Source organism: Salvelinus alpinus, chromosome 5 (genome assembly GCF_045679555.1).
Source record: "Salvelinus alpinus chromosome 5, SLU_Salpinus.1, whole genome shotgun sequence".
Lineage (NCBI taxonomy): Eukaryota > Metazoa > Chordata > Actinopteri > Salmoniformes > Salmonidae > Salvelinus > Salvelinus alpinus.
In genome coordinates this window covers 37251002-37275532 of record NC_092090.1, presented here as the reverse complement: position 1 = coordinate 37275532, position 24531 = coordinate 37251002, and the positions used below count along the sequence as shown (strand labels likewise).

The window sequence follows — 24531 nt, the reverse complement described above, 5'->3', positions numbered from 1 at the left end:
GATTTCTCTATTTAGAAATGATCCACTAACTGCTGATAGGGGATAATTGTGTGAGTGTTTGTGCAGTTAGAGATCTGGTGGATTGTTATCACTTGTAGGGCTAAATGCTGATGGGTGGAGAAGGCCTTGTGACACATGACATCCTGAGTCTGTGTGTGTTTTTGGGACTGGCTCTGCTCTGCTGCCAGGGAGTCTGATAGCTGCTAAATAATTTATCCTGGCTGCAGCCACGTAGCCACGGAGACCAAGGCCCCACCGTGGCTGTCTGGCGACATCTCTCCTCCTGATGGACGGACGGACAACAATTAGCAGAGAGGGGTGGAGGTGCTGATGAGGGGCAGAGGGGGACCAGAGTACGATCCGCCCCCAATCCACCCCCCACTTCACCCGCACCCCGTCATACAAACCCAACCTACCTCCCCTTCACAACAAGTAACGAACAAGGAGAGATTTATTCCGATCAAAGTGCAGAACTTTTTAATTACGAAAAGGAGAGGTTAAAAAAAGAAAGCTAGAAACAACCGCCCGTTTTCCTATTAAGGAGAAATGTCAAGCGCGGTGGCGAAGCGATAGTCTGTGTGCGTCCCTTTGTTGTCCCCCCTGACATTGCAGGCTAATTTTTCATGGTTATTTGAACTGGAAAATGAAAGAGAGGTTTGCGATTATTTCCTATAAATGACAACACAATCGCATTACGCTTCAGTAGAAACACAGAGAGGATATTGCCTTTTCATATTTCATGTGAAAGTAATGGATGGGATATGCAAAGAGGACCAGAAAGAAAGACAAATGGAGAAAGTAAGCTCCCGTGTTTGATTTGTATTAGAAACCGACCTGATAGAGGGAGGAAGGAGCGGAATCTTTTTCTCAATAAGTGGTGGCAGTCTTGTGGATGTTTTAAAGTGCCTCCACAATGTATTCATTGAATTCCTTTAGCGGATTGCTATTAGCAGCCAACTGGGGTTGAATCCTGATGACACAGACCCAGTAATGGAAAGGAAGGTACCCAGTGTATCCACTATATTCTCCTCTACAGTAATGCATCATATCCTCAGTACTTGGCCACAGTGCTACTGTTTGGACTGAGCTTTAGTGTACGTGTTATCCTGAGGGATGGTACATTTAGGTGGACCTGTCACTGTGCTCTGTGAGTCACACATACAGTACACACTGCTGTCACACTGTGGGCTGGCCTGGCAGTGCCTGGCTGACACCCTGTCACATTGACCCAACTGAAACACTTGTCCAGTTCAGTTCAGTGCTGAACCCCCTCTTCATCCTCTCCCCAGTAAGATATCCCTCCAACACATTTGATTTAGCAGGCATAGCAGACAGATAGTATTAGAAAGAAAACACATCAATGATAGCCCCCATATCTTATATTTTTAATCAAATTGATTAGCCATATTGGTATTCAGAAGCCTAGTCAATTCTGTTTTATCTAGCTAGGCGTACGCTTTTATAAACAAGCAGCCCGTCAAGCCCGGTGCTGACCGCGTGCTCCGAGCCAGAGAGGCAGGCAGGAGGGAGGGCAGGAACGGCCCAGTCTGGAGAGAGAGGGCTTGTGGGTAGTGTGTTTGTGTATGTTTATGTACGTGGCAAGCCCGGGAGGACTGGTGTAGACTGAGCCATGTGGGAGCTGTGTGCTGTGAGCTGGACTCCTAACACATGGAGGTGGGTGCTACATACATCCAACCATGGCCACATTGATCTTCTCAGCTGATGCCGCCACAGAGCGATCCACAGGCAGATGGATGCACTACAAAGATATGCAAATGGAGCATTCGATAAACTGACAGGCAGAGATCTTTTTCAGACGGCCCGCTGTACTGGTGGGTCGGTAGTTCTAAAAAGAGGCGTAAACAGATAAGTACCTGGTAATGGACACACAGACGCGTGTATGCACACATACCTGCCAGCTTGCTGCGCGGTGGGACTGAAGAAGCCTGTTTCAATAATTCCACATTGAAATGAAGCCCCTTAGTAAACTAGGCTACGGAATGTGAATGTAAAGTAGCATCAACTTAAATATAAAAATACTCACACACAGTATATTAAATCAAGGATATTGTTAGCATTCAATTTCTACAGCAGATATAATTTGTGTATATATAACATTGCAGTGTGTATATTCACATTCAGTCTGCTTTATTTGTCAGATATTAAACAAAAGCAGCTTGGTGTTGATCATATTTAATATTTTATATTTAATTTAATGTGTGATTGTAAGATAGGTGCTGTCTTGTTAAGCACAGTGGTCTGTGTTGTGTGGCTGTGTGTGTGTCTGTGTTGTGTGTCTGTGTTGTGTGGCTGTGTGTGTGTCTGTGCTGTACCTGGTAATTAAAGGGAGTTTGTGGCAAAAGCCAGACATCGGGAGAGATGAGCTATGAACAAAAGAGCTGTGACAGTTTCGGGTTATGTGATTTTTATGTCCCTTTTTTGCCAAATGAAAAATCAATAAATTTTTCCGGGTTATACATATTCAGAGTGCCCGCCATGCTTCCTCCCTGATGGGGAGTGGGGAGAGGGAGGGGGAGGATGAGGGGGGGCTACTCGCCTGTCACAACTGTACCATCGCATTTTCCGACCCACTGGTGAATACTTCAGAGTTGATGTGATTGCCCTTCATGACAGCGGTGATGCATTTTTCCTAACCCCCCTCCCTCTGGATCCTGCTTAGCTAGCCCCCTTCAATAGTCTAGAAATAGGCAAAGCTATTGTGGTGTGAGATGACGGAAAAGGGGCGATGCATTAAGAAAAGGGTTGATTTTAAAAGAAAGACAGGAAGGGGTGGAAGATTAATCTGTGTGTGTGTGTGTGTGTGTGTGTGTGTGTGTGTGTGTGTGTGTGTGTGTGTGTGTGTGTGTGTGTGTGTGTGTGTGTGTGTGTGTGTGTGTGTGTGTGTGTGTGTGTGTGTGTGTGTGTGTGTGTGTGTGTGTGTGTGTGTGTGTGTGTGTGTGTGTGTGAGGTGGGTGGGTGACAGGGAGAGTGGGGGGTTAGTCGAGTGAGAGTGTTTGTGTCTATGCTGTCTTTGTGCAGGACAGATCTCCCCCAGGCATGGGAAATGAGAGACTTGAGAGCAGTAGTGTGTCCGGTGATGTCTTTGCCTCCTGCCCAGGCTTTTAGCTCATTGCCTGCCAGGGAAAAGCACAGTCTGCATCCTCCTTTGTCCATAATGTGTGTATAGGCAAGGCTACCGTCATACAGGACACCGCGTAATGGCCGGTCAGAGCTGTTTGCGTGTGTGTATTCTGTCTGTATACGTGTGTGTAGAGGTTAGCTGGAGAGAGTGATCCCTGAATGCTCAGTCCCTGTGCAGGCACATTAACCTACATCCCCCGCTCCTCTCCTCCTCTCCTCCACGAAAACACAAAAGAGAAGAGAAATAGAACACCACTCTCCACAGATGTATATATAATGTGTCTAAATATCAATAACACAAGCAATAATTCTACTAATTAGTACTAATTCCTATGAGATAATTACTTTAGGGAAAATATTACATGCTATTTTTTAAATTGGCATATGCTGTGTGTAGTATACTGCCCAATTAGATAGTCATATGTGGTTTTATGTGAGCTCTATTTTGAAGGGAGAGGAGCTATTTCATCACGATTGATGTCCTTTTTACAGCTCCCTACTTATTGGACATGCAGAGCATCCATTGCATTAGACATGTCATGTTTGCGATGCGGTGTCACATCAGGTATTGAAACAAAGTGATGTCTATTTAGAATCACAGGATATTCCGGTGGCATGTGTAAATTAGATTTCCCCCTATTAGACGCTGCTGCCGTTGCGGACAGAGAAAATTATTTTGTCTGCGTGACCCTCGGTGACCTGAATAAGGGCTGAATGTCCACTGAAATGACCAGTGACTTTGAAAGGCTAGGGGGATCAAATTAAGTGTTGCTTGGAAGGCTTAGGGGGGTTGGCCGGGCATGGCGGGGGGGGGGGGGGGGGTGCTGGAAGAGAGAGAGAGGGAGCGAGAGAGAGGGGATGGGGCCCACTGGTATTGTTCTAAGGCAGTGTGAGCTATCCCTGCTGTTTGTGATTAACTTGCTGTTTAAAGTTTTTTAGCTATTAGCTGCCCGAGCCCCGGACCCCCTTTACCCCTCCTCCACCTGCTCCTCCTGCGCCTCCCCCCCTGCCCCCAGCCCCATGGAGACACAAAGTATTCATTCACATTTAGATGGTGAGGTCACGGCAGGGCCAGTGGGGAGAGAATGCCATGTCCTCCCTTAGACAGGTCAGGAATCTAGCACGTAACTCAGTCCCACACCGCCAGAGAGACACCGCGGCCCTTTTAACCAAGGTACTCTTCTTTCCTTCCTAAATGTGAGGAGCGTATATGTATGTGTGTGTATGTGTGTGTGAGAGAGGGGTTTGAGAGACTGAAAGAGCATTAGAAATACAAGACACTCCTCTTTGAATGTGTGTGGTGTGTGTTGGGGTGTGCAAGGCTAGTGGAGTGTTGGGCAGTCAGTTGGTCAGCTTGTGCAGTGTGTTGGTGTGACGCGCAGGTCTCAGAGCGCATGAGTCAGACACTGTGTTTATGGTAGCAGGGGAATCACCCAATCCTCACCACATGTTTGACTTGCTTAATTTCCGTTTGTATCTTATGCTTGTATTTACAATTACTTTGGAGGTTTCCTGTCGACATCCACTAAGTGTGAAATATTATTAAATACGCATTTGAATATTTTTTTAATAGCAAATTCTGCATTCATCACTTATATTTTGTATATCACTTTCATATATTTTTTTGTTTATATCTTATGTTGATATCAGCAGTTTGTTGGACTGTTTGAATGGCGGTGTAGTTGCTGTGTGGTACTGTGGTTCTATCATATGTTGTGGTTGACTATTATTACTAAGTGATGGCCCATACCTCTCTAACCTCTCAACTCTCTGGTTAGGGAGTGGGCCGTGTTTTACTCAGTCGTGGTTTTCTGACAGCTAGCTCATCAGGGAGGGCATGAGGAGGGGTCTGGGCCGGGGCAAGGATACTTTTTGGGAGGGGTGGAAGTGTTTTTCCTTGTGTTGTGGTTTAAGGGAGTGAGGAGGGGGGCTTGCATATGGGGCAGAGAGGTGCTGATATGAGGAGCGAACAATGCATGAAAGCCCCCAGCATGGGGCCTGTGTCCCATTGTCCCATGGTACCCTCCTGTCACTTTCATTTGACACCCCCCAGTCCGGAGTCAGGCCAGCTTTGATATGGGGATGGGGTGCAAGGGTTGATGGGGAGCAGGGGGGGTTTTAAAAGAAAGAGGTAGAGGAGAAAGATAGTCTGTGAGGTGTGAAATAAGATTGCTTTTTATCCGACAGCGCGGCGTTAAAGAAAAGGAAGCTGTCCAGAGCTGGATAAAGTGGGGGAAGTGCACCCCTGATTTCCAGTTGAAGCGCTGTGACACCTGGTTAAAATGATAACAACAGCCTCAATAATCATAATGAGAGTAATGAGAGCTCCGACACACAGCCAGCTCCACACCACAGAGGAGCACCAGTGACTAGCACAGCTCAACCCCCGCTCCTGGTACTCTAAGACTGGGGAGAGGGAGAGGCACAGCTCAACCCCCGCTCCTGGTACTCTAAGACTGGGGAGAGGAGAACGGGATAGACAGGGGCAGGCAGAGGAGTCTGCCGCTAAGCATGAAAGGGAGACAGACAGACATGCAAAAAATGAGCAGGGATTCACTTGTGTGTGAGGAGCACTGGAGCCATTTGCAGCAGGTAGGTTTGGATTATGTGTTAATAGAATGGCTGTTAGTTTAGCATGTGTTCAGCTGCAACAGAGGAGGAGTTTGACTGGCTGATTTCTATGTACACTGTCTATATATATATATATCATTATTTCAGACTCAGAAGGAGTACTGGAAAGTGCAGTGGTTACCATCCATTATTTATTAGTCCGTTTGTGCCTGTCAGTGGGATTAGTATTAGTGTAATCACTGTTCTTCTGGGGGAAGGAAGGCTGTTCGGCCTCATCTGAAGGTTATCGCACTGTCTTCCCCGTCTCATCTTCACCGGCCGCTTCCTGCAGAGCATCTGCTTTGTACATCTCCACATATTTTTTTCTCCTTTTTCCTTCCCTGTGTCTCTGTTGCTCTCTCTCTCTCCTCATCCACCCACCCCCCATTAATGTGTGTGAGTACCTCGCTCTCTCCTGGCTTGTATAGGGTGACACCTATGGGTCTGCTTAAGCCCCTGCACTTACAGGCAGGCAGAGGGAGAGCGAGGGAAGGAGAGCAGCAGCCGCTTGTGGTTGTGCGTGTGCGCGCACAAATGTATGTGGGAGCGTGTGTTTGTGCCAGGGGGAAATAGATGCTTCAGTTTGTCTTTTTCATCTCCATGTCACACCATTTCACCTGGCTGCTGTGTCTGTGATGCCTTCTGCAGACAGAGAGCTGGTAGGATGGAGAGACTGTGGACTGTCTCCGTTGACATGCAGTGGAGGGCTGATATTTTTATGGGTGTAATCTGTGTCTGCAGCGGAAGCTTATTCAGCTTGCCTGATTAGATTAACGGAACAGTTTAATATCGCTGTATGAGGAGGGTTAATGAAGACAATTCAATAGACGACAACCTCCAGGCTATTGTCCTTTACATTTGAACGATTGAGGTTAGAAATAGCCTATTGCCATAGCTCTGAGTGTTTCTCCCCGTCTATTTCCAGTCCTAATCTATGAGTCCGTTTTACTGGCTCTTCCATTTGCATCCTACTCTTAGGCCACTTGTGACCTTTCATTAATTGTGGCTGGATCCGGCTTTAATCATTGTGTAATACCGTTGGAGATGAGATGAGGAATAGACACAGTCATTTGCCACTTAAAGATGTACTGCCGCTCGTGGATTTAAATGTCTGCATTTCTACATTCATCACGGGGGGTTACTGTGCGGTGTGTGGTGGAAGTGTCATACATCTTGATTAAAAACCAAAATGAAGAAGTGTGAGCGAGAGGGGGCAGGCAGGCAGCAGAGGCTGGGGGGAGCTCTCTCTGCTATGTCCCACAAGAGATCCATCTGGAGAATGCTGAGGTGACAGCTGTTGTATTCAGTTACGTTGAATAGAGTTCAAATCTGGACTGTGGATCACTGCAATGTTCCTGAAAAAGCACGTTAAAGTGTGGAGGTGTGGAATTAGACACACTGTAAGAGTAGGACAGCTCAGAATGACATGCAGACCATTTTAAAGGTGTACAATTTACCTGGGGATTATTTTGTAATCTGAGCACTTGTGCGGCTGTATGGTATTCTAATTCTCCGGGAGTTGTGTGGATTTGTGCAGGCTGGAGTTAGATGGGATTTTGGAGCTAGGCTGCGGCTCTCCTCTGGTTTACCGGGCAACGGTTTAGGACCGCTTCGCCAGCACAGGATGGGCTACACTGGACGGAACTTGCAGGTTGCCTTGGAAACGTAACAGAAACATGGTCAATAATAAAATAATGAAAAAATGTATTTATGCAAGTGGGATCTGGGGATCACTTAAATGTGCTTTTTACTGGGAGCCAGTTATCCCTGTTAAATACCTTCATTTATACACAGGATCCCCATCTGCTGCTAGCAATAATGTCTAACAACATAATCTATACACCAATCATTCTGTTGTGAGGAGAGGGGCTTCTTACTTTGGGAAACAGTCAGGAACGCCTGGATATTGTTCTTGCCTCATGACACAAAGGTGTTTTCTATTGAGTTAAAGCTTTGTCAATGACAATCTCCTCAATGCTGTAGTTATTATCATAACTGGAATAATTATAGTTATTGCAATTATGATGCATGCTTGTATGGTATCTTCAGTTTACAGTAAGAAGCACTTCTCAGGCCTCTAAATCCAACCTTTTGTTAAGTTAGTGAGAAAATCACACATTTCTATTCTATTATTGAGCTATATATTATTGCTGTCTTTAGTGAGTGTGTTTGTCTTCGTGCATCAGTGATTAGGATAGCAGAACTCCAATAGCACATTATCATCGCAATTTCAGCCTGATCTAAATGTGTAATCACTTTACACACGCTATCATGTGTCTCTCGTCGTATAGCTTTCATTTCTCTTTGATTTACATGTGAATATGGAAGCACAGGAAATATCTATTTACCATGAGAACTGAAGGAGATTGAAATGTTTGAAGTACTTCACGGATTGCCAGTCATGAATGAATAGAGATAATACCATACCGTGCTGGTAGTGAAATGTACATCTTTGATTTGATTCAAAATGTTCTACCAAGAAACCATTTTTAGAGGCTATTTGTGCTAGTGAAGTTTGATGGGGCTTTGGGTTTGTGTTTCGGTCCAGGTTACATAGTTGGTAACTACAGTATAGGGGTGTAAGTGCTGTAGTAGATCATATGAGGCCATAAAAGTCGTGTACGTAGTGGCTTGTCTAGTGGTGAGCTCAGATCAGATGTGTGTTGACTGCAGGGCTGAATATGTGAACAGGATATTTCAGTGGCTGTTGTTGTAGCATTGTCAATATATCAATAGACTGTAGAGTAGAGACCTGAGAGTGGAAGCATTTTCAAAACAACATTTAAGTACATTTGCTGAGAATTAGCTGACTTGTGTAGTAACTGATAGGCCTTATTGACTGCAGCCCAGTTTACTGTTGTCAAATCAATGCTGTTGCGTGCTAGTCGCACTACTTTTAAACAAACTTAACAGGCCGAGGGGCTGCTCGGGGGGCACTGGAGAGAAATAAAGAAGATTGATGCCCTTTTTATTATCAGTTTTCTGCCATATTTCCCTCTCTGCATTACTTACAGATGGCATTATCAGATATCCATTGTTTGGAGTTCAATGCTTTTAAATGGGCTGATATATTGAGCTGAGGCTTTTAAGGTCATTACAGGGGATTTCTGTATTTGACTTGGTAGAAAAATCTAATGAATTGCCGGTCTGAAAGTTTTAAATATTTATGATTTTTTTATTTCGCAGTAGCGAGGAAGTAGAGGTGAAATGAGCCCTGTATTGGTAAGTAGCCTAGCAGACTGCAGCTGGGGACAGTAATGCATGTGGAGAGAGAGAAAGTGAGTGAGAAGGAGAGAAAGAGAAAGAGGGAGCGGGAGAGAGAGAGAACGAGAGAGAGGTCTTTCTCTAGAAACACACTCCTCACACAATTATTTTTCCTGTCTGCATACTTCAAACCGCTTTGGAAAACGTGTGTATGTCTCTACCACATGTGTGCGGTTTTCTGCAGTTTTATGTCCACATTAAAGAGAGGAAGCCATAAAGATATTTGTGTCATGGTCTTGAATAAATTAAGAATTATAACTTTGGGACTTGTATAAAAAATGATGATGGTTATTATTATTATTATTATATTTTCGAATGAACTGTAATTATTTTCTAAATGTGTTCATAGTAGTGTGGATACAGCAGAGAAAATAGATGAGAAAATATAATAAATTTCCTCTATCTCTGTTTTGATGAATGAAAATTATTTCTCTAATTTTATTGTTTTAATGAAAATAAATGGCAAAATGCACTCATGGTGATCAAGCAGCACAGGACAGAAAGCAGATCCCTCCCTCTTTGTCTGGTAACCTTTTAACTGTGTCAGCGAATGTAATTGTTGTAAGCTCCTATAGAAAAAAACCGCTGCTGTCCCTTTAAGTGCTTCCACCAATTCTGATGGCGTGTTGATTTACATATCCCATCCTCTCCTCCCCCTTCAGGAGAGCTGAGCGAGGATGTGGAGGCTGCCAGTGAGACCACCACAGAGCAGGAGGACCAAACCAAAGACAGAGAAGGTGGGGGGGAGAAGGAGCTCACCAAAGGGACAGGTAAGGCCTATATTTACACTACACACATTTAGGCAACACTGCCCTCAGGGATCATGTGCTATTGCACCTGATTTGTTCTCAACAGAAGGCCTTTTGTATCAAATAATTATAGAGATTCTACACAAATGTCAGAGTCCCTTTAATATTGCTCTGTTAAAAATCCACAAATCAGTTTGTAGTTTTTTTTTTTTAAAGGAGGCCTTTCTGTTTCTTACTGTAGGAGGGAGACAGGTCTCCTCTCATCAAATCCTATCTGATGAATTAGGCCAAATTGTCAATTGAGCTAATCTGGTCAGGTGACTCATGTTTTGTCAGTTGTCAGTGGATTTTATGGAGAGGGGCCTGGGCGCATAATTCAAGCTCAGCCACGTGTGTGTGCCCATATGACGGGCCTGCCTGCCCGCCTGCACTGCACTGATTGTGTGTGACAGAAACACACACCTGTGTTAAATGTTATCAGATAGGGATATTTCTCTCCATGGGCTTTCTGATGCCAGGTGCAGGTGTTGAGTTCCATGGAGAGGTGGGGCTTGAGCTGAGGCGAGACATTAGTGTTCGGGCCTATTCTAACCTGAGGCCTACTTTTACCTGCAGATTAAAGGCCTGTGTTTTGGTGAGAGTCCATGATTGTTTGTTGTTGTAGGTTTTAGGGTGAATCCTATCAACTTTTAATGTGATTGGTTTACATCAGCGTGCATTAGAAATGGTTTAGCTGGTTTCTGCTGCTAGTTGAGGTCAGCAGGTCCAGGCTGAACGTGTGTGGGTGTATGAGTGTGAGGATGAGGTTCACAGACAGGAAGTGTTTGTGACTGCCCCCCACTGCTTGGCCTACCTGGCCATATGTTCACGTCATGGCATAGCTAGGGTTTGTGTCAAGCCCTGTTGGGGGTCTGGCCTGGATATCCAATCACAGCATTCCTAGACCAGGAATATTCTAAACTTCCTTGGTAGAATTAGTTAGAAGTTATAGTAATAATAGTTAGGTAACAATCTAGTAATAGTTACAGTAATAGTCATTAGTAATAGCAGTAAACTATATAGGGCTCTATTTTCGACTGCCGTTGTTTTTTGTTTTTCAGCCCTAACACCAGGTTCGGCAATTTACCTTTCTTATATCAGTTCGCTTGGGCTCAGATGGGCAGGGTGGAAATATTTGAGGCGTGTCCTTAAAAACATGATCCAAAGTTGTAATTTCAGCGCCGGTAGGGATATTTAAGACCAACCAAAAGATGGTAACGCAGTTGCTTATGGCATGAACTTTGACAGTGGAAACACAGCCAATCCAGCCGTGATGCACACTGCCCATAAGCACATGGAACAAGAGTAGCCTCATGTGCTTTTGGGGCCTTTAGAAACATAAAAAACATTCCGTTTTTTCTTTCTTTTTTTGTCCTGCCCTATGCAATTGCGAAGTAGTCAAGACTGCAGATAAAGGGTTTGTCTCCTGAGAAATAAATCTTAATCCACCAAATCTTTACTGAAATATAAAGTTTGAGAGGAGTAAAACAGTGAGCTGACATTCACTTTTTATCTATGCATTGTAGGCAGGCCCACATTATTTTAGCCATGCAGGTCCTGTTTTGGATGTGCATAAAACCCTCCATTTTCTGTGTTGTTTTAATATTATATGCCCGCGGGGAGAAATGATGGTGCCTGTAAGTGTGGCATAGCCTATTTAAAACAAGTTTGTTGTTTTGTTTAGCATTTGATTAGAATTGTTTGTTCTCTTTTAGGCCTTATCAATAATGAATGTAATCTTGCTTATTGACAATGTTTGGCATGTCCATGCTCAGCCATAATGTAATGTACAGTAGGCCAAGCTCCTATATCAGTGTGAATGCTATTGAAGACATGCAATTACTTAAAACAATGTGGACTGCAAATGGGTTCAAGTTAACGTATTTAGCAAAGTTAGGTCTACATTTTGTTATTTCATTTCTGTAAGCCATTTAATAAACTATAATGGACTAGCATTGGAATTGGAGTTGATTCCAAGGCAATACATAAAAGGCTGTAAATACAAAACTTGAAGCAACCACATATTTCACCATGGAGCACGTTCTGATTGGCCTGATTGGTTCTGAATGTTTATTCATCAAAACCCAGCCCTTTCGCACCAACGCCAGCAAGTAAGCCTATAATTGTGATAGTGAAAATAGCAAAAATAGTTCTGATACACCCCTGAACCTATAGCGCTACCGCCTGTGCTTAGGTTTACCATTGTGTTAGGTTTGTTAATAAAAGAGAGCCCATAGAGCGTTGAGGCCTGAGGTGCTTTCCCATTGGTTCTTGGTGTGGTGTGGGGAGCGTTGACACACCTTTTTGAGACAGATACTGTGTAAATATCCATCCAAACACTGTTGGCGCACATATTTCACCAGGGAGCACCAGCATGGTTCTCTGGACAATGTTCAGGGTTGAATCCTGCTTGTCAGCACTGGGTTAATGGAAGGTCCTTTTTATACTTTGAGTTTTTACTGTTATGAAGTAGAAAAGGGAATAAGTATTATCAGTAATTAGTTTTGATCTAGCTATTTGTTTCATGTTGTCAGACAAGGATGGAAGCGAGTAGGGGGATTTCTTGTAATCTCCTCCCATCCAATAGACAGAGTTGTGGTAATGAAAGCCAACATCACAGACTAGCAGGCAGAGTGAGAGATGGCATTTTAACTAGACCAGCTCCATCCCTGGATCTGGGGGATGGTTAGAGTTCTGATGTCTTCATTTACATTGGTGAGGTTAAAAGCTGGAAAACAATCCAGACCTTTTGCATACCTACATTTTTTTAAAGAAAGTTCTACAAAAAAGTTAATCACACCACATGAAGCCCCATCGTTGTAAAAAGGTCTTTGATATTCTAACTTTTGTTTTAAATTAGTTGTTTGTGCTCTTTGAAAGGGTGACGCTCCTCTTTGATGGGAGAAATAATGATATGCATGCCTGCCTGAAAAATGGCTAAAAGTACATTTTAACACATCAAAATATAGCACTTTAAAAAGCATTAAAATGAGCCAAGCGATTAATAATTCACTCATACCTGTGGTGCTCAGGAAGAGTCCTCGCATTAGCATTCCTGTTTTATGAAAGGCATGCCATTTGATACAAGCATATTCAATTCCTTTACTCCCCTCTGTCAGTCACTAATCACCAAATAAGTGTGTTTCTGTGTTTTCACAAAGGAAAGATGGGCTTGCATATGAAAAATGTACAGCTTCCCAGCAGCTTATTAGAACCGCTTAGTTAAAAATAGCGTGTGCATTAGGAAACCAGGTCTGGGTTTCTGTTTGATGTCAGTGAAAAGGTGGGTGGGTGGATAAGGTGGAGGGATGGAGGGATGAAGGGATGGGGGGACGGGTGTGTTGTCAGCTGAGAAAGGAGACGGGAGCGCTAGTTTAATGGAAGGTCGCTTTTTCTACTCTATGTTTGTATGATTGATGGACACAGCGTCTATACAGAGACCCTCTATAACCCTGTATGAACAAGAGCGCAGAGGAACACAGAATGCATTTGGTAAACAGAGGCATGCTTGTTGTGGCTGATGATTGTCTCAGGATGTCTGAGAAGGCAGACAACACACTGATGCTGTTTGTTGGACTAGACTGTGAGGGACTGAGCTAACCTGTTATTTAAAGGACTGTCTGAAAAGTGCTCTGTCTCCCACTGTCTGATGGTGTGCCGCTCTCCTAAGGTCCATCATTAGAACTATTGAAGTGTTTCGTCTCATCCTTGTCATGCAACCATTGGAACTTGGTGTGGAGACGTTGTTCCCTTTACAAATGACAGTCACTATCAGGCAGGCGGCATTAGCGGAGGCAGAAGAAAGGAGTCTTCCTTTTTAAAGCTACTGTCAATCTTATTTTCCCTTTTTAGTGCCACAGCGCTTCAAAATTCATTAAAGCCATTTAGAAATGCATGTGTATTCTGCATGTCTTCTCCTGCTGAAATATTTCTACAATATGCCGCTCACACAGGTGAACACACACACCAGACTTTGTAATTATTTTCCATGAGAGAGGGATGACATACAACCACAAGTTTAGTTTGTACATTGAATTCATTACTTATTTAAACAATAAAGTGAATGTTGGCAGAAGCTGCGATTTAGCCAACTTCCCCAATAAGCTATCCAGGGGTCGTTTCTAATGTGGCCAATGAAATATTTATAAATGGCCAGCCTCGAGCCTTGCTCCCCTTCTACTCACGCCTTGTTCACCTAGCTGAGGCAGCATTAGTGAAATGGAGGGGTTCGGCTCCGGAAGGCAAGGGGAGCTGTACCTAGATTAGAGAAGGACAGTATTAATGCAGGGGGTGAATACACAGGGATGGAGGTAGGAGAAAGGTAGAGGAGGAGGGGAGAGGACAGGGGAGGGGGCAGAAAGAGGAAAGAGGGATTGTTAATACACTTAAGGGCTAGGAGGAATGGCCACAATATGATTTGACATGCTTAACATAAATGTATGGGAAGGGTTTGTATTGAGGTGGTCTATATGGAGAAATGGGAGGGAAGGGTGCAGTGTGTGTGTGTGGGGAGGGAAGGGGGGTTGCAATCTTTTCCAATTGAGGTTTATGAATAATTCCTCTCATACCCCCTTCCTGACTTTCAAATTATGGGAGCTGGAGCGAGGGAGGGGAAAATGATATTACAGCGTGGGGTCATCCGCATTCTGACACCGGCAGAGCACCCAACCAAATTGGTCCCATCTCTTTTCCCTTAAATATTTACTTTTACCTATGAATCTCTGTGATTTGATGAGTGTGGAGGAGCCCGGTGCTGTGAGTGTGTGTATGGTTGTGAGTGTGTGTGCTTGCATGCTTGTTTATGTATGTGTGTATGCATGTGTGGGTTTGTTTGTATGTGTAGATTTGTGTGTGTCTGTGTGTGTGAGTGAAGGGAAATTAGACGATGGATGCGTCTCTGTCAGTGCAGTGAACATTAGCAGCCCCTGGATGCAGAGGAGTGATACTGCAGGCTGAACATATAATGGTCTGTGCTCTCTAGTCTTGGGAGTGGTGTGTGGCTCACACTGGAACGTACACATATGGGGATGTGGTAGTTTTCACCTCTAGTTTTAGTAATAGTCTCATGAGTTGTCAGAAATGCTGTGCTGGCCAGTAGGGTAAGGTTAGCAATGGACAGTGCTCATTATTTTTTATATCTCATATTTTCATATTTTTTAACAGTTCAGCCTAAGGAATGTATTATACCAATGGTCTCCCTTGAGTTCTAATAATGTGCAACTGTTATCCCATGAAGTCAGAGGAGAGCAGATTTATTTTTTTAACATATTCATATCATGTCCTTTGAGTGCTTGTCATCCCTCAAATTATAATTCCTTTTGTCTTTGAAGATTATAGACCATAAATTGTCCTTGTTTGTGAGCCAACTCCCTGAAAGATCAGTGTTTAAGTTTTATTGCTGTAGTGTTATGGGCCAGCCATGTTGCTGCTGCTACTGCTGCTGTGCCATCCGGGTGGGCGGGGAGGAGTGTCCTTTAAAGGTGAACGCCATGTCAGCCGGCTGCTCAGTGGCCTGAAGATTAATAACGCGGACACTAATTACTATCTCCTTTTAATTTCTTCATTTTAAATGTGTCCTTGTTGCAGTCATGCCTGTAGGCCTATATAAACCACTCTCTTCTTTTCCCATGCAGTGTGGAGCTGGTTTTTCATTTAATAAAAGTCAGGGTTATCCACCAAGGATACTGAGGAATGATGAGCCTCGATATAGAGTCGCTTTGGCGTGAGGCTTTGGTTGTAATTTTCTTTATTTGAAATTAATTGATGCAGAGTAATTACCTGAGAAATATGAGGTGAAGTGGAATATAGCCCTTTGTCGCTCAGGGCTCTAACATGGCCTGTAGATTAAAAAAGACGGCAGAAAGGGGAGGGGAAAAGAGAGATAATATTCAGTTATTGTTAGCATATGCATTAAAAGTGAATGACTTGTAGCACTGGGGAGTTGAACCTGCTTCTCCATATTAATGGTTCAATTGCTGAGGGACTAGAGGCAAGTGAAGAGCAGAGGGACATGGGGAGAGAGAGCTTCAGTAATTTGGCCCTGTGAAGTGTGGAGTGTGTGGAGGGTTAGTGGGGAGGGGGTGAGGAGGAGACTGAATGGAGGGAGTTCCAGTACAGTAGATGGCTGTGAGTCTGTCCCTGAATGATCAGGCCATTGTGGGAAGGGATTGTGAGAGGGGTGGTTGTGGGTAGGAAGCGGCTGGGCCTGGGCCTAGGGCAGAGTGGTGGGTATCAGGCAGTAGGGCCATATGGCCTGGCTCCATCGGAGCCTAAACTGTGGCTTATGTTTTTACGACCGGAGGCTTCTGGGTTCCGAGGCAGGGCTGGGTCTGCAGACAGGATAGGGCCAGTCGGTAGGAGGGGAGGAGACTGAGGAGCTAGTGACCACATGCATCCTTTTCCCTGGCCTCCTGAGGGACAGTGTCCATACTGAAGGTCAGGCTTCTTCAGCCAGTGGTGAGAGAAGAGGGCACCACCAGGCCTACCATCCCAGACCCAGACACCCGCCACAGGAAATCATTCTCTCCCCCTTTCTTCTTCCCCTCCTCTCCTTTCCTCTCCTCTCCATCCTGTTAGCTCCAACTCGTGGAATATCCCTTCCCAAGGACGTAGAGGCAGATCAATGACACAATGGCAGCTGTGATTGCATTCCTATAAGATTTCAATGGCAGAAGACCTGTTGTGTTAATTCAGCCTGGCTTGTGTCGGTCACTCACTCCAGCTGCCATCTTTTCCCCCCCTTGAAAGCACAACAAGGCTGTGATTGCTACAGAGACCAGGCTGTGTGCTGACAGCCCCCTCGCTGCAGCCTGAGTAATGCAGCCCAGCCCAGGGAGGTGAGACAAGGTGCCAAAGTCCAATTCACTTACGGGACTCGACAGCACAAAAGCCCCTGGTTTACGGAAAAGGCCCATGAATTAATAATCACCTAATTGACTCTTAAGGGTTCTTTCCCTCCTGCTATACCTTTTGTGCTCTCAGATGAAAGTCCACTCTGTGTATCTGTCAGAGTTGGTTTGGGCTGGATGTGAGGCGGGTGTGTAATGTGCGGAGAGGAGAGGTCAGGGTCACACACAGGGTCCTCCCAGTCAGAGAGGTCACTGGGGAGGCCCCACAGTGATCCACATGTATGGATGAAGCCATAAAGATGAGCCCAGCCCCTCTGATGACAAACTGATTCACACCTTATCACAAGTGAGCTACACAGACAGTTCCAGGACAAGGTCACACAGGGACTCCATATATGAAAGCACAGCTCAGAATGTCCTCCGATGCTAATTTGACAAGGAGAGACAGCGAGATTTGAATATTAAGGAACTTGATATCCTTGATTGCCATTTTATGCGGCATATTTAACTTCAAATTGCCTCCCAAGGGCAGGCCAAAAGAAGTGAGACTTTAGAGAGCAATAGAGTTCACCTTTCTGTACGCTTTCCCTCCAACTGAACCCAATGTCTTTATTTTGCCTTTCATAGCCAGAATGTGGCTGTGTGCTGAGCCCAGTGCACATGAATTACAGTGTGGGTCCTGGAGGAGGCAGAGGCCCTTCCATCAGGAGCCAATGTTCTGCTTCTAGCCCCTGTTAATGGATCTGGTCGGCCCCGATGCTCAGCCATGTTCTGATACCAGCCCAACCATGCCACGCTCAGACCTCACACGCTGCTAAAATCCCCTCACTCTCTGTTTTTATCAGCCTCCTTTTCGTTCCGGTATGTTCCCAGGCTCGCTCTGTGTTGGTCTCTCTTTTTTTCCTCTTCACTTGACAACGAAAACAGGATACGGTAGCTGGACTTTAGTCACAGGGCTGGTGTTAGGAGTGGGATTTTGGATTCTTAGGAGAGAGCAATTGATCAGATTTATGAACTCCTAACAGGCCGTGACGAGGTAAGGCTGTACCCTGAACAAGCCTTCCCACCCCGCTCTCTGACTCTCTCTCTCACACACACACACGCACGCATGCACGCACTCACACACACTCTCACACACACACACACACACACACACACACACACACACACACACACACACACACACACACACACACACACACACACACACACACACACACACACGCACACGCACACGCAGACACACACACTCAAACACACTGTACATGTACACCCACATACATTATACACTGGTAGACCCAGGCAGCTGGTGGTTGTTGTTTGAGGGCTTCTTGTGTATTGTTTAATATAGGTATTAAGTGTGTTGGCCTCGGGACTCCATAGCCCATGCATTATGTTGTCCATTACTCTGGCCTGATTGATCATATCAGCCTCATTGAAGACTGTTGTCCAGTAACGCTGCCTCTGTCAGAGCAGAGCAGGCTTCAGCTGCTTCCACTTCTCCAGCTGTTTGCCCTGTACTGAAGGCCTGGCCACATATGGGCATTTATGGGCCTGATTTCCACCCTGATAGTGAGCCGTTAGAGTCTGATTTCTGAGACAACTAACCGCTTAGCAAGGCAGCAAGGACCTGATCTGGTAGGAGGGCTTACCTCATAGTCTTTTAACACGAGGGGGGGACTACCACCAGAGAGTGAGTGGGCCAGGAAAGAGACATAGGGAGAGAGGAGGAGTGAGGACAGGGGGCAGTGAGTGAAGAGGCAGTGAAGTGTAGTGAAGTGGAGGAGGAAGTGGTGAGGACAGTTCATGACTGAGAGGTTAATGTCAGGGAATGGGGAGGTGCCTTTGTTTAACATTTCCTTTGTTTATTGGTTGATGTGTTTAATGGGATTGTGTCTGACTGGACCAAATAGGGCCTCCCTGGCCGATCCCAGTGTCTCTGGGAGATCTAGCAGGCTGCTCTGAGAAAAGCCAAGGCAGGGCCCCCACTGGGTAATCAGCTCAGCTGCCCCCGGCCTGATTGGAGCTGACATTTTAATGTCTGGAGCAGGAGCGTGGTCAGCCCTGCTTAACCTGACCCCCCCTCGCCCCCTTTCCCAATGCCCCCTGTTCTCAATTTGCCCTTCCAGGACTGTACAAATCAGGCCAAATTTAACTCTTTATGGCCTTGTTAAGGGCCGGCAAGACACCTCCTTATGTTTCACAGTGAATTCTTTCCGCTGGCGGCGGGGCACTGTGGTGCTCTGGCTCCCCCACACCGGCTCCGTGTGGATTTAGCTCCTTTACGAGCGCCGGCTTAGCTGAGTATTTTTACTCAGCTGTGATTCTTTTCTGTTTGCCGCTCCCATTTTGTTTGGCTTTATTTCTCTCTCTCTCTCTGTCTACCCCCCTCCCTCTCTTTCTCTCCCTCCCTCTCTTTCTCTCCCTCCCTCTCTTTCTCTCCCTCCCTCTCTTTTGGCTTTCTAACAGGGAGTGCTCTCCTCTCTGGTTAGCTGAGCAGAAGCTTCTTGTTGTGGGGCCTGGCTCCGTGGAGACGGAGAGAGACAGGGAGCGGGAGGCGAGGAGAGGCTGGCTGCATTGTTAATGCTGCTGCAGGTTGCATTAAAAGGATTAGCTGTGTGATACGTTCAGCCGGCTAGTAGAGCAGAGCACACTGGAGCCTGCAGTGACAGTAGAGAGGTGGTATTCCTGCCTGAGATGGGCAGGTACCTGACAATTAGCCACTCTTTACATTTCAGCCCACTGTGTGTACCAAAGCATGGCTGTCTTGTACATCCTGTGGTGCATATGGATACTAATCAGTAGGCTAATTCCCTATTGAACCCCCCAAGGGAGTTTTGGGAAAAAAGTTTTGTTTCTCCTTAAAATTCCTGCTCTTTCTAAGAGCTGAATGGCGTGTTGTGGTTGTGAAGCCTGGTGCCCGTGTTGGTTTGTGAAGGGGGGAACCCATGGTTGGGTTTTGAGGGGCTGGGGTGTGAATGAGTCTCTCTATCCACTCTCTCATTGTCACAGTCCACTTGGCCCGACCCACAAACCACTGGAGGAGGCTTAGCTGGTTACAGAAATTCCAATTAAGTCGAGAGTTGCACTGGCACTCACTTGCTGTGTAGGCACAAAGAGCAGGAGGATTTACCCAAGCGGGGTCAAGCTATAGGTCAGTGTTTCCAGCAGGATTTCAGAGGATATTGGGTCCACAACTTCTAAAGCTCTAACTGCCAAGCCAAATTGCACCTCTCCTTCCTCTGTCACTGTTCCTATTTCATTCCTGGCAGAGGAATCCAAGGACCTCACCCCTCTTTGGTAGCAATTTCAACTGAAATGTATTTTGATGAGGAGCAAGCTTATGTGGTCATTGGTCATGAGTGCTTTGAAAGTGAAAATCCAATTTCTTGCTCCCTTCTCAACCAGTCCACAGCCACCTCAGCAATATACATGGCCTTGCCTAGCATGACAGTCTGTTTTGATAATTGTGTGAATTGGAGAAATTGAAAATACAGTTGGGAATTGCTGAGGTTTACACCTCTTGATGAAAGTCTGGCAGTAGATTCACTCACTTATAGTAGGCACTCTTGCTAGCTAATTGGATGTACTGTATCAATGGGGACCTATCTATCATTGTAGACAATAACAATCTGCGCTAATGTTATGCAACTATTTATAGTTGGTGTTATTTCTATCATAGCTGTGTAAATGGAACCATAGAAAAAGAGGTGTGAATGAATACACACCTCTCTGTTAGTCAGAGCTGGGTACCTGTATAAGAGCAGCTGTAAAGGAGTACCTGGGAGAAACTAAGTAAAGAAAACGGTCACATTTGAAGTTGAACTGAGGACTGATCTCTTTACTTTAATGCTGCAGTGCGAGGAGATGTTTGCCTCGTCTCAAGTTTGGCGAATCCCTTATCTCCAGCGCCACTTCAAACTGCAAATCGGAGGTAGAGAGAAACCTAAAGCTGCACAATGTGGCAAACTAATGTTTTGATTAGCCATCTGTGGCACTGTCTGATGTCCTAACGATCCAACATGGGGAGAGACAGGCCGTCAAAATACCTTGGCTGTGTGTTGCTGCATTGGCATGGGAGGAGAAGTATACAGACTGGTGGTTTGGATGGGGAGCTGTGGGTTGGCTGATCAACTGCTTCCCTGCCCAAGTCCCATTAAACGCGGTTATATCACATTGAAGAAAGACATTTCAAAGCCCTTTATCCACACTTATTGATTGACTTGTTCTCTGGCTGCCAAGTCTTCACCTTGCTTTGATGAGTCTGCTTCTCTTCTTTGCCCCTGTGTGTGTGTGTGTGTGTTTGTGTGTGTGCGCGTGTGCGTGTGTGCGTGCGTGCAGCAGGATCCAGCCAGTCAGAGAGGGACCAGACAGACTCCCCGAACCCCTCTAAGAGGCCCTCCTCACGGTCAGGGGCCACAGGGAGCCCCCTCTCCTCCAAGCGTCCCAGGACGGCTGAGAAGAGTGTTGCTGCGGAGCAGGTAACAGCCCACTCCTTCTGCTCTATCTTTAACACACAGCCTGCTACCACTTCCAGAAGTTGGTTTCTTAAATTATAGAGGATGGTCATATTAAGACTCACTGTTCTAACTATTTGAACTTGCCAATCAACTCAAGGTTATCCCATCCCCAATTACCATGCCCTCATTATAAGCAGTAAAACTTACACATTAATTGAGAAAAGGAATGTAAAGATGTATCTACTTCTAAGCATTTTTCTTAAAGACATTTGAATAAAGACGGGCCTTTTTGCATTATGCATGTTTTTTTGGAAATCTCCTTAAAATTAGTTTTGCTTTCCTGCTGCAGTTGCATTGCTAATTGTGCAAAAGTTGTAAAATCAATATAGTATTTGACAGATGAGAGAGCTTTGAAGTGTGTGCCAGGACTGCTGCTCTCCATATTGCCCACTGGTCCATGATCAGAGGGACCTGCCTGGTAGAGACACAGGGGGCAACACTCCTCCATTCATCCTCCCATTCCAACTCCTCTCTCTCACAAAGCAGACCTACAGCTCTCCATCTCACCTCATTAGCCTCCCTGTGCTCCTCTCTCCCCCCTCTCCTCCTCTCTCCCCCCTTTCCTCCTCTCCTCCAGATGTACCAATGTCCCTACTGCAAGTTCAGCAACACGGACCTGAACCGCCTGAGAATGCACGTGATGACGCAGCACTCTGTCCAGCCCATGTTCCGCTGCCCGCTCTGCCAGGACATGCTGAACAACAAGATCCATCTGCAGTTCCACCTCACACACCTCCACAGTGTGGCCCCCGACTGCGTGGAAAAGCTCATTGCCACGGTACGTGTGTGTGTTTGTGTGTGCTAGGGTGTGTTCGTGTGTGTGTCTGTGTGGACTGTGGATACAGTATGTGTATACATTCATCCTTAGGTACTGTATTCTTTAGAAATATCTAACCATGGCCCCTGCAATGCTGTTACATACCAACAGTCAGCTCAATTATAACAGGGAATGCACATTCCCTCAAGCTAAACGAAACCATCCTAAAATATCAATGCCAAGCCTCCTGCACACATCCATCTCTGTAAAATAGGGTGAACACAACTGTTGTTGTAATAATAATGATAATAATTGATTGCATTTATATAGCGCCTTTCCACCTACAGTAGGTGCTCAAAGAGCTTTACATAGTAGGGTGGGAAATCACCTCTTCCACCCACTTGGGGGATGCACTGCAACCATTTAATACCAGAAGGCTCACCACACATCAGCTATTGTACAAATACAAATATGGTGTTTTATAAGCTAAACAGTTCAGTCCGTAATCCTCTTGCTGGGTTTTCCTTCCCTTTCTCCTGGTGCATTGTGGTCTTTCTGTTTGTGAAGATACAGGTAGGCTCCTGCCTCTGAGATGTGTACATTGATTACTGTTATCCTCCTAATCCATGGCCACTGGATTGCATGGGGACTTCATGACATCTTTTTTTCATGGGCCTTTTTAAACACACTGAATACGTTGAGAGGAAAGCACAACACAGGATGTCATGGCTCTGCCACCTAGCCTTTAATACCCAGCCCATCCTGTACAGTATACATCCTTTACCACATTTATATTTACCATTGTGTCTGTTTAGTCATTTATTTTCTCTGTGGGAAGTGATGAAGAGGCCATGGGAATACGCACCGCCTTTTTGTTGCTCTGCGTGTGTGAGCTTAGCGCATGTAGCGTATGTCTGTACACAAAAGGCAATGTAGGCAGGCTGGCTGGGCCCCATCAGGTCAAGGACCAACGGAGGCCTTAGCTGTGTCTCTTCTCTGCAACCCAGAGATGACTGTTACTCTCCCTGCCTGCCTGGCTGGCTGTTTGTAATGGAGCATGTCTCTCCAGTCTTCTCTCTTCCAAATTGATGACATTTGAAGCTTTATCAAAATACAAAGGAAACTGTTAATTGTAAAATGGCTCCAAGGCATCCCATTGACTCACTGCCAGTCAGATATTATGGGGGTTAGATTCAGATGCTTTAGCCATATTCTAATGTGGCGTTGTCTAATGTGCCAATGGTCAATGAGCCCTTTTTTTCGGTCTCATTGTTATCGTAGTCAGTTGAGATAGTGAGGGGGAGAGAGAGACAGATAAGTCTGTTGTTTGCTAGATGAGCTGCACTCTTACCTCCCAGTCCATTTATTCTCAGGAGCACATTGATCTTCTCTCAGTGTCTGTGATCACCTTAGCGCTATTCAAAACAAAGGCTTTTATTAATAATATATTCAAGTTATTGTGACACAGATTAATTTAAATTGAATGAATACTTTTTTCCCTTTAATGAAATGCAAGTTCATGCAATGGAAATATTATTATTCACTATTTCTTTAATCTAGCGTGCCAACCTCAAATCTCACGTGAATAATGAATGCACCAATTTCACAAAGAGACAATAGGGACTGTGTGTCTGTACAATCACCCCTAACGTTTCCTATACATATACCACTATCTAGGAACTATCTCCACCCAGAGCGATACAAAAACGTAAAGCCTAAAGCATTAATATACGTTCTGAAGTTAGATATAGACTCACACAAATGTAATATCAGTATTTACAACATTGACTCTGTCTACCTCTGCTACATTACCCCAGCGAAATAACCCAGCTCATTTTGTTTTAATCAGCATCAAATGGAAATATGGTTTTATTTTCTCTCCTTTGATTTCCTGTAAATGACTGTGCAAATGTTGACGTTTGTTCTTGCCTGTGGAACAGAATTGCTCGCTGGACAATCATCCAGGAGAACGGTGCTCTGCCTAGCTTCCTAGCCATCTTTCTGGCCCAGCTAGAAAGCAAATGGCGAACACTTTAGTATGGAAGGCAGCAGTATTTATCTTTTATAGAGATAATAATGCACTGAGCCCCTACAAAGACTCAGGAGAGAACCATAGGTAATATAATGCACATTAAAACCAGCACCTTTTTTTTTTTTTTTACTGGTGGATATAGATGGAACGGTACTCTATTTTTTTCACATGTGTAGCAGACGAGCCTAATGAATTCTGAAATAGGAGACTTTTATTTCATGTCGACCATGCATAAAGATGCACACACTCTCTCAACCTTCATTTTTATCCACCATGTTCTCTCTCTCTCTCTCTCTCCTGCAGCCCCATCCTTCCATTACCCCTCCCTCTCTCTCCTCTCTCGCTCCCTCTCTTCCTCTCTCCTCCCCTCCCTCTCTCATTCTATGTCTCATTTTCTGTCTGTCTAAGATAGGGGTAATGAAAATAATTGTGCTTCATTAATTCTGAGTCTGGCTAGATGATAGCCATTTTGAACTATGTTTGCCAATTAGGCGGTCCAAATTAAAAGTGACCTTGGGATACTCTCTGCTCTTGCCTCTCATTGTCTAATGAAGCAGTTGTCTAGAAACAG

General features: G+C 45.1%; 1 protein-coding gene across 2 annotated transcripts in view; it reads left to right on the top strand.

The window, feature by feature from the left end:
• The window catches only part of LOC139576041 (zinc finger homeobox protein 3-like), a 173064-nt gene that overhangs the window by 132658 nt on the left and 15875 nt on the right, over nucleotides 1-24531 (top strand). Inside the window, exons 7-9 of one of the 2 annotated variants that reach the window (XM_071401654.1) lie at nucleotides 9678-9785; nucleotides 20996-21132; nucleotides 21749-21949. In XM_071401654.1, coding sequence (XP_071257755.1) covers nucleotides 9678-9785; nucleotides 20996-21132; nucleotides 21749-21949 — 446 coding nt within the window. Of the gene's footprint in view, nucleotides 1-9677; nucleotides 9786-20992; nucleotides 21133-21748; nucleotides 21950-24531 lie in introns of both variants that reach the window. The other variant, XM_071401653.1, reaches the window with a different exon arrangement.